This window comes from Carlito syrichta, unplaced genomic scaffold, assembly GCF_000164805.1.
Source record: "Carlito syrichta isolate Samal-C Ts95f unplaced genomic scaffold, Tarsius_syrichta-2.0.1 Scaffold289907, whole genome shotgun sequence".
Taxonomy (NCBI): Eukaryota; Metazoa; Chordata; class Mammalia; order Primates; family Tarsiidae; genus Carlito; species Carlito syrichta.
In genome coordinates, this window is record NW_007234003.1 from 1 (window position 1) to 9,577 (window position 9,577).

Genomic DNA, 9,577 nt, shown 5'->3' on the forward strand with positions numbered 1-9,577 from the left:
TTGGGTATAAAAATTTATTATACATAAAGAATATTACCACTAATGAATGCAGACAGGCTAGGACACCCTGGGACTGGGCAGAGGACGGCTAGCTCTTTGGGAAGTGACAGGTACGGGTGGTTGGGGCCTCATGACAGGCTGATTGGTCCATCTGACAGAAGGGCACATACAGGGCATCGGGGCATCAAGTGGCTACTGTGTGCCCACACTGCTGCCCTGTCTGGTTTGGAGCTTCCAAGAATGGCACGCCCAGAAGCAAGCAAGTGAAGCAAAGGGGCATCCTAAGGTGGCCCGGGCTTACCTCTGAAGTCACAGCAACACCATTGTAAGCAATATGTTTAATCGGATGATTTCCACAAACTATACAGGAAGTTTCTAACCATCACAATTCAGTGAAGTACAAAACATTAAGTTACAGGCTGTGGGAAGAGAAGGCAGCACCAACAGTGGCACCTTCCAATCCTGGTTGTTCTAGGGGCGGAGGGGAAAGGTCTTTTTTTAAACCGAGCCCCTCATCTCAATGTACAAAAGAATTACTCTGATCAATATTAAATTGTATTGAAAACAAAATGAACTAAAAAGCAAATACTATTCTATGTTGGGGTGGAAGTGGGAAGAAAGAATGAGTCCTTCAAAGCGGGGAGACAGCTGGGGGAAGGTCCTGTGGCTGTGACCCCAGGAGGTCACTCACGTTGCTCCATTTTTACTTTTGGTGGTCTCAGGAAGGTCCGATTTTTCTTCTCTTTTTTCCCCTTTGTATTTGCTTGGAAGTTTCGCCAGCTGTCTACACGACCATCTCGACTTTCCTGAGCACAAGGTAAGTTTGAGATAAGGAGACTAGCTAACGAGAGGAAGGGCCTGAGCCTGCCCTGCCACCCACCCACCCTCCTGTAGCCCAGCCTAGTTTGGCTCTCTGAAACAATCCAAGAGTAGAACAGAGCAGAGCTCTTCTCCCACTCCCATTGGCTCAGGAAGGTGTCACAGAACCCCTAGGGAGCAGGATGAGCTGCAGGCTGAAGAGAAGGACAAAACTAGTAACATGCATCACAACAATAAGGCCCCATTTGCTGAGATCTCTGGGCTAGACATTTACATGTGTTATTTCTATTCTTCACAAAAAGCTGACTACGGTGTAAACTGCCACTGGCACTTCACAAACGATGACACTGAGTCTCAGAGAGGTTAAGGTATTTCTCAAAGTCATGCAGTTAGCCAGCAGTACAGCAACTCTTTCCACTATAAGTTCAAAAGCTGTAAGTCTCTTTGCAGGCAAGACACTGGGCTCACAAGAACCTCAGTTTCTACAACAGATCTCTAAGTAGGGTACCACTCCAAATTTCCCCCCTAAATCAAATGTGCAATACATTTTTCTTGCGCCCACTAGGCAGCTGTGACTTCCACAATCTCTAGAAAACCCTCAGGAATCCTCACTGCCTTCACTGAAGCCGCGGAGCTTACGGGAGGCTGAGCCAGGACGAGGCTCACTCTCCACAGCCCCCATTCTTTCCCACACATCACACTTCCCTGATGGCCCGTCAGCCCTGGGAATGCCCCAGGAGTCAGGTTTCCTCATCCTGGAATAAGAATCTATGGGCATCTTGGAAATTTACCTCAAAGTTTTTCTGCCACTCTCTTTCTCGTTTGGCTTTTTCTTGAGCTTCAATCTCTTCTTCCCTTTGCCGCTTCCTAAGAGGAAAACCAGACTTTAGTATTTATATGATACTTACAGACCATGTTAATCATACAAGTTAAAGCATCCCACAAAGAAGCAAGCATATATAGTAAATCCATTCCCTAGAAGTCTACAAAGATGCTGTGAGGAAAGGGATTAAAGCACTTTCATGAACGTCTCATTCTAAAACATGAGATGAGACTGTGGGCTGCAGTATGGGGAAAGATATAAATATCTATGTTACACAGATAGACAGATAAGGTAACCAAAGCCCAGCCAACAGTAATTTGAAGTTTGGGGTTCGGTCAGTGATAAAACTGTGTCCAGAACATAGGCCACCTTATTTCCAACAAAATGACCATAATAATAGCAGGAATTGGCCGGGTGCTGTAATCCCAGCACTTTGGGAGGCCTAGGCGAGAGGACTGCCTGATCTTGCAGGTTCAAGGCCAGCCTGGACAAAATGGTGAGACCTTGTCTCTACACTTAATCAAAAAATTAGCTGGGCGTGGGAGCAAAGCACCTGTAGTTCTGGTTACTTGGAAGGCTGAGGCAGAAGGATTGCCAGAGCCCAGCAGGTCGACACTGGGGTGGCCGTCAGCATGCCACTGCTCTCCAGCCTGGGTGACAGAGTGAGACTCCGTCTCAAAAATAAAATAAAATAAAGTATAGCAGAAACTTTTGAGAGGTCTCTGGACAAAACCCTATCCCAAAACGTCTCACACAACTACTTCAACTAGCAAAATCTAGTTATCACTAAACAGCAATCAACAATACAAGATACATAAGCCAATATTTCTGAAGTGCAAAAGAAGTCATTCTTTAGAATAAACATTTTGTTAGTGATTACACTGTACAATACTACATACTCACCAAAGCTGCAGCCACTAATCCCACAAAAGGTTCTGGCCTCAGTAACAACGGCCTCAATAACTCTGCTTATTTCACTCCAGGAAGTCAGGAAGAAAACACATAGCACTCTTGATTATAAATAAACTCCCTAAAGATAGGTCTATTCAATATTTCCCAAAAGTCAAAGAGGAAACTTGTGATCAAAAGCATCTGAGTTCATATTCTAGTCAGACAACACACTGTTTCAGATAACTATTTTAAGTGTCTTAAATACTGTCCTACATAATTTCTTCTTTAGGAAACTCCTCAAAGACCAATGTAGTTCACCTAGGTTTTCAGACATGGTTTAAATGAACATATTGATATGTACCTTTCATGCATCTCTTTGGCTTCTCTCTCTTTCCTTTTAATTTCCAGTTCAGCAAAGAGTTTCATGGTCTGTTTATATACTGCTTGTTTAAACTACAAGAAAATCAGAAGAAAAGAATTTCACCAGCAACTTGAATCAAGTACTTTCAGTTGGAGCCCAAGACAAAGCAGAGCAGATTAACATCTGGCAAGGAAAAAAGATTCTTCCGAGAGAAACACTTAATAATATTGCCTTTCTTAGAAGTAAGTAACAGCTGCCTATGAGCTGTTTCCACTTTCACCCTGCAGATGACAAACCAAAAAGAAAAAAATTCCAACCACCACTGCCACCACTGAAGATTCTGAAGGGTGTTTTCCTCCAATGATCTCCTAAAAATAACTTTCATTCTTTCTTTTTATTTTCATTTATTTTGAGTTGGAGTCTCACTCTGCGCCCAGATTGGAGTGCAGTGGCCGCTCCCGGCCACCACAGCCTGGACCTGCTGGGCTCCGGCGATCCTTCCGCCTCAGCCTTCCGAGTAGCTGGAACCACAGGCGTGAGCCACCACGCCCAGCTATCATTCTTCCTTTTCACAAATATTTTATAATGAGCTCCTGTGTGCTAGGCACTGAGCAGACAGATATCAGGGAGACAAAGGTGTCCAGCTGGAGGGGTCCACTGACTGCAGCAAAGCTACTAGATCCCCCTCCACTACAACTCTGTATCTTATGAACAAAGTCACCCAACATAAAGCATTGTTTCCTAGGCCTCTTTGTAGCTAGGTATGAACACATAACTTAAGTTTCAGTCAATGGGATGTAAAGGAAAGCAATGTATACAACTTCTGGAATGTTCTTCGAGAGAGTAAACTTATTCCTTCTTCCTTTCTTCTATTCTGCTGCTAGAGATACAAAGGTGCCCAGGCGATAGTTCAGCACTTGGGGAGGCCGAGGCAGGTGGATTGCTTGAACTCAGGAGTTCAAGACCAGCCTGGGCAACACAGCAAGAGCTTGACTCTATAAAAAAAAAAAATCAGGCCAGGTGTGGTGGCTCATGTGTATAATCCCAGCACTTTGGGAGGTCAAGGTGAGAGGACTGCCTGAACCCACGGGTTTGAGACCAGCGTGGGTAACTTGGTGAGACCTCATCTCTATGATAAATCAAAAACTTAGCCAGGCATGGTAGCATGTACCTGTAATTCTGGCTACTTAGAAGGCTGAGGCGGAAGGATCACCTGAGCCCAGCAGGCTGAGGCTGCGGTGGCTGTGAGCATGCCATGGCACTCCAGCCTGGGAGATGGAGTGAGAGACTACAACTCAAAAAAAAATTAATAATCAAAAAATTAGTCCAGCGTGATGGCATACACGTATAGTCCCAGCTACTCGAGAGGCTAAGGCAGAAGGATTTCTTGAGCCCAGGAGATCAAGGCTGCAGTGAGCTGGGATCATGCCATTGCACTCCAGCCTGGGCAAAAGTGACAGCCTGTCCAAAAAAAAAGTAAGGTTCTTAACAAGTTATGAGGACAAAGGAATGTTTCTAAAAGTCTTCAGAAAGGACTAAACAGGGCCAAGCATGGTCGCTCACACCTGTAATTCCCATCATTTTGGGAGGCCAAGGTGGGAGGATCGCTTGAAGTCAGAAGGTCAAGACCAGCCTGAGCAACACAGTGAGATCCCCATCTCTACAAAAAAAATTTTAAAATTAGCCAAGTGGGCAGGGCTCAGTGGTTCAGCCTGTAATCCCAGCACTCTGGAGGGCTGAGGCAAGTGGATTGCCTGAACCCACGGGTTTGAGACCAGCCTGGGAAACTTGGCAAGACCTCGTCTCTACAATAAATAAAAATTTAGCTGGGCGTGGTAGTGCGTACCTGTAGTTCCAGCTACTTGAAAGGCTAAGGCAGAAGATTTGCCTAAGCCCAGGTTGATGCTGGGGTGGCCGTGAGTGTGCCACTGGCACTCTAGCCTGGGTGGCAGAGTGAGACTCCAACTCAAAAAAAAGAAAATGAGCCAAGTGTAGTGGCACATGCCTGTAGTCTCAGCTACTCAGGAGGCTGAGGGTAGGAGAATCGCTTGAGTTCTGGAGCTCAAGGCGCCAGTGAGCCATGATCGCAACACTGCACTCCAATCTAGGCAAAAGTGAGACCTTGGCTCAAAAAAGGCCAGGACAAGCCAGGCACAGTGGCTCACGCCTGCAATCCCAGCACTTTGGGAAGCAGAGGCAAGAGGACTGCCTGAGCCCAGGGGTTCAAAATCAGCCTGGGCAACTTGGCGAGACCTCACCTCTACAATAAATTTTTAAAAAAATTAGCCAGGCATGGTGGCAGGTGCCTGTGGTTCCAGTTACTTGGAAGGCTGAGGCAGAAGGATCACCTGAGCCCAGAGGTCGAGGCTACAGTGGCCATGAGCATGCCACTGCATTCCAGCGTGGGCAACAGAGTGAGATTCCTACTTAAAAAAAACTTTCCGCGCCACCCGCAGAGGGGTCCATACGGTGTTGTTCTCAATTCCCGTCATAACTCTTTTTTTTTGAGTTGGAGTCTGACTCTGTCGCCCAGACTGGAATGCAGTGGCCGCTCCCGGCCACCACAGCCTCGACCTGCTGGGGCTCCGGCAATCCTTCCGCCTCAGCCTTCCAAGTAGCTGGAACTGCAGGCGCGCGCTACCACGCCCGGCTCAATTTGATTTATTGTAGAGAAGAGGTCTCGCCAAGTTGCCCAGGTGGGTCTCGACCCTACGGCTCAGGCAATCCACTCACCTCAGCCTCCCAAAGGTGCAGGATTACAGGCTGAGTCACTGAGTCCGGCTTCCCGTCATAACTTAAAGGGAAACTTTCACAATGTCCGGAGCCCTTGACGTCCTGCAAATGAAGGAGGAGGATGTCCTCAAATTCCTTGCAGCAGGCACCAAAAAAAAAAAAAAAAAAAAAAGGAAAAGAAAAAAGGACAGGACAAGACTAAACAGGACAATTAAAAGGAAGGAAAAGTAGGACTGAGTAGAAAGAACTAAAATATTGAAACAGTGGTGGCTAGCAGAAAAGATGACCTATAGTTCTCCACAATTTTTTCTGTGCATTACCACAAAGAAGGGACCACTTGCTATTAGAAAAATCACTGAAGCAAGAAGTTACAAGGAAGTTTCCCTAGAAGACAGCCTCTCCTTTATAGATCTTTTAAAAACAAGAAAAGCACATGATAAGATTGAAGATGACTTTAAATTTTCCAGGCTAGTGATGCAATCAAATATTTAAGTAGAATGTCTCTTAACCAGTCTCCACTTAATGACCCAATGGTTAACCAACGCTCTCCATTTCCTCTGTCAAACATTACCTGGAGCATGATGAACACGCATGACTAGCAGATGGCTGTTTGCCAAGAGTCAGTTCCCAAAGCTGTCTATCCAACTTGCAATCACTACTGTAGTTATGCAATTTAAGTATCATAGAAATTGATGAATGTGTTATAAAACTAAACGCTTCCCTCTTAGAAAGATTAATAAACACGAATCCCTAAAAATAAATGCTGTTGAACTAGGTACAGGTGAGACATCTGAAAAAGACTCAAAAAAGAATCATAAATATCTAAGATTTTGCTTTTGGCTTGCTTCACAAGTACCTGAATTTTCAATGTACTTCAAAATAAGTTAAAAATAGGAATACTTTACATGTGTGACTTATAAAATAGTCAACTCTGGACTCCAACCAGCAAAGAGGATCACTCAGAGAAAAGGCCATAGCTCTACATCAAAAAATGGATAAATTAAAAGGAAACGGATGAGTGAATGTATACTTACATGTTCTAAGTTAAAATAACATGTTTCTAGCACATGTTTATCATTTTTTTGGCTTCCCTCTTTAACCTACCAATCAGCAGATCCAATCACACAATATTAAGTGACTTCTCCCATATTTTACTCACCAGTTCAGGATCATCCTCCTCTACAACCGTAGGTTTTCCTTCCTTCTTTAACTGTTTTTTCCGCTCTTTCACCTAAAAAGAATTTTTTTCATCAAAAGATAAGCACCTGCACTTTGAAAATATCCTCTAAGCTATATACATGTGGTATGTGCACTTTACTGTAGGCATAGGTAAAACAGTTTGCATTTTTTAAAAATGAGCCTCTCCTCTCCCCACTCAAAATAAACAATACAATCAAGGAGACACAGATCTGTTCTCTAACCTCACCTAGAATTCAATCTACCAGGAGAGATGAAAGAGGGTTGCACCCAACTCATCAAAAACCTTTGAAGAGATGAACAAATTACTCATTTATCTCCTCAGCTTGTGGTTATGTATTTATAGCAAAGAAAATATATTTGTCAAGTTTTAGAAGAAGCTGCAGAATTTGTGGCACTATGTACAAGTAGTGTTTTTCTGGCATTTCTACAAACTACATTCTTGATTATTTTAAACGTGAAACCCCCTTAAACCATTAATTTTCACATCACATTAACTGATTTTTTTTATTCCTTTGGCCACTAGAGAGATCAAAAAAAATTTAAATATACCCATGCATACAAGAATGACACTACTCCAAGAAACAACCAGTCTATTATACCAGCAAAAAGCAGTGCCTTCCAAGCTCAGAAAGGCCCTACTGCCACCTTGTGGTCAGGAAGCCTAAGGATAATTTCCCTACAAGCAAAAGACCAAGGAAGGGTAATCACCAGGATCTAAGTCAAACTTATGGAGAAAACTGTCAGGCACTTTTTCCATTCAACCAGGACTAGGCCTACAAGCACTATTTCTAACACATAATAAGCAGGACCTAGTTATGGCCCTTTGTCTCCTCTTTTTATTCATTTCCTCACCTAAACAGGATCCCTTATAATGATTAGTTATAAAGTTGTTTCAGATTCCAAAGATCTTCAAGTGAAAAGTCACAACCATGATCACTCTCAATTGAGTTAGCTCTCATAAATGGCCTTGATATTCTTGCCCTGGCCAAGTAAAAAATTAAAAGAGGCTGGGCTCAGTGGCTCAGCCTGTACTCCCAGAGCTCTGGGAGGTCGAGGTGAGTAAATTGCCTGAGCCCAAGGGTTCGAGACCCGCCTGGGCAACTTGGGGATACCTCATCTCTACAATAAATCAAAAAATTAGCTGGATGTGGTAGTGCGTGCCTGTTGTTCCAGCTACTTGGAAGGCTGAGGCAGAAGGATTGCTGGAGCCCAGCAGGTCAAGGCTGCAGTGGCCAGGAGTAGCCACTGCATTCCAGTTTGGGTGACAGAGTGAGACTCCAACTCAAAAAAAAAAATTTAAAACAAAGACCTTTCTTACCTCAAGATAACCATCGTAACATTTCCTACCACTTAGACTTATGAAAAGCCCCAAGAGCAAAAAAAAAAATGCCAGCTATAAGTGAATTTCTTCCCACTGAATTATTCCCAACTCTGTTATTAATATAGACATGTACCTCCTATTTTTTAAAAAAATGTACTCCTATGCCCTTACTAGCCTTTGTCAAGTCCTTGTTCCAAACCCTACAAAGCGTCAAGAACAAAAATCAGGAGTCAGGAATCACCACGGCTGCTTCTGTTCTCCACTCTCAGAACAGAGTAACATGGCAACACATGATGGGGGGGCTCCGAGAACCACCTTTTCTCCACAACACAGGACTGATGGGGAAGGAGGCAGGAGGAGAGTTCTCATTCCTTATTCTGAGCTCGTCTCTTGGGGTTAATCACAGCTTTAGGCACATACTATTTATCACCACCACAGCAAAGTGGGGACCATCACAGAAGTAGCCACAAGTTGTGCCAGTAGGCATTACTATGCTAACATTTACCCTCCTACAAGGTGCCCAAAGCTTGCTAATACTTCCTGTAAACACAGCAGCACTATAAATACTTACAGTGTGTTCCACGTATTCTTTTCCTGCCTGAATTACATCCAGGGCCCTCTTCTTTTGTTCCTGATCCAGTAGCAACTTGTAAGCTTTGTCCACAGCTAATGCAAAACATTGAAATTAACTGTTTCTGCAAACACCCTCTGAAAGTCTGAACTATACTCAGGCAGTGTGCCGTCTAAAAGCATTCCCTACATATATTATAGACTTGTGCTGTCTAAAAGCATTCCCTACATATATTATATACTGTTGTTAAGCTAATATTTAAAAGCATACAACTACAGCAATGATTTTCTTGACAGCCTTGGAAAAAAATTAAATATATACTCAAGGCTAAAGACCCTACATCTATATTTAATTCACTGATAAAGTATTTCCAATATTCTTTATGTTCAAAGAAAAAAATGATCCTATGCAACGACAGTCTTTGTTGGCACGTAAAAATTTTAACAAAGCAAAGTTACGGTCTATTTCTTAAACAGCAGCACGATGCTTTGGAAAGACAATTGTTCTACTGAAAACCACATCTTCTTGGTGACCAGAAGACAAAACTATAACACTCTTTTCTTGATCTAGGACAAGGAACAGTTAGTCCCTACCATTGACAATGTATTACTCGGAAGCAGGTAAATTTACAAATACCTTCAAAAGCTTTTTGTGCTCTGTCAGCATCATCTTGGTTTTTGTCAGGATGCACCAATATAGATAACTACAATAAGAGAAAAATTTAGTTTGTCAATGAGAGAGACATTTAGTAACTCTTTTTTTTTTTTTTTTTTGAGTTGGAGTCTCACTCTGTCACCCAGACTGGAGTGCAGTGGCCGCTTCCCGGCCCCCGCAACCCTCAACCTGCTGGGCGCCGGC

At 43.4% G+C, this 9,577-nt stretch overlaps 1 protein-coding gene across 2 annotated transcripts in view; it reads right to left on the reverse strand.

Moving 5' to 3' along the window:
* The window catches only part of DNAJC8 (DnaJ heat shock protein family (Hsp40) member C8), a 32,253-nt gene continuing 22,676 nt past the window's right edge, over window positions 1-9,577 (reverse strand). The window contains exons 4-9 of one of the 2 annotated variants that reach the window (XM_008054382.2): window positions 9,356-9,422; window positions 8,720-8,814; window positions 6,787-6,858; window positions 2,895-2,986; window positions 1,611-1,686; window positions 1-806 (exon numbers count right to left, since the gene is read on the reverse strand). In XM_008054382.2, coding sequence (XP_008052573.1) covers window positions 684-806; window positions 1,611-1,686; window positions 2,895-2,986; window positions 6,787-6,858; window positions 8,720-8,814; window positions 9,356-9,422 — 525 coding nt within the window. In that variant the 3' untranslated portion in view covers window positions 1-683. The remainder of the gene's footprint in view (window positions 807-1,610; window positions 1,687-2,894; window positions 2,987-6,786; window positions 6,859-8,719; window positions 8,815-9,355; window positions 9,423-9,577) is intronic. The other variant, XM_021710566.1, reaches the window with a different exon arrangement.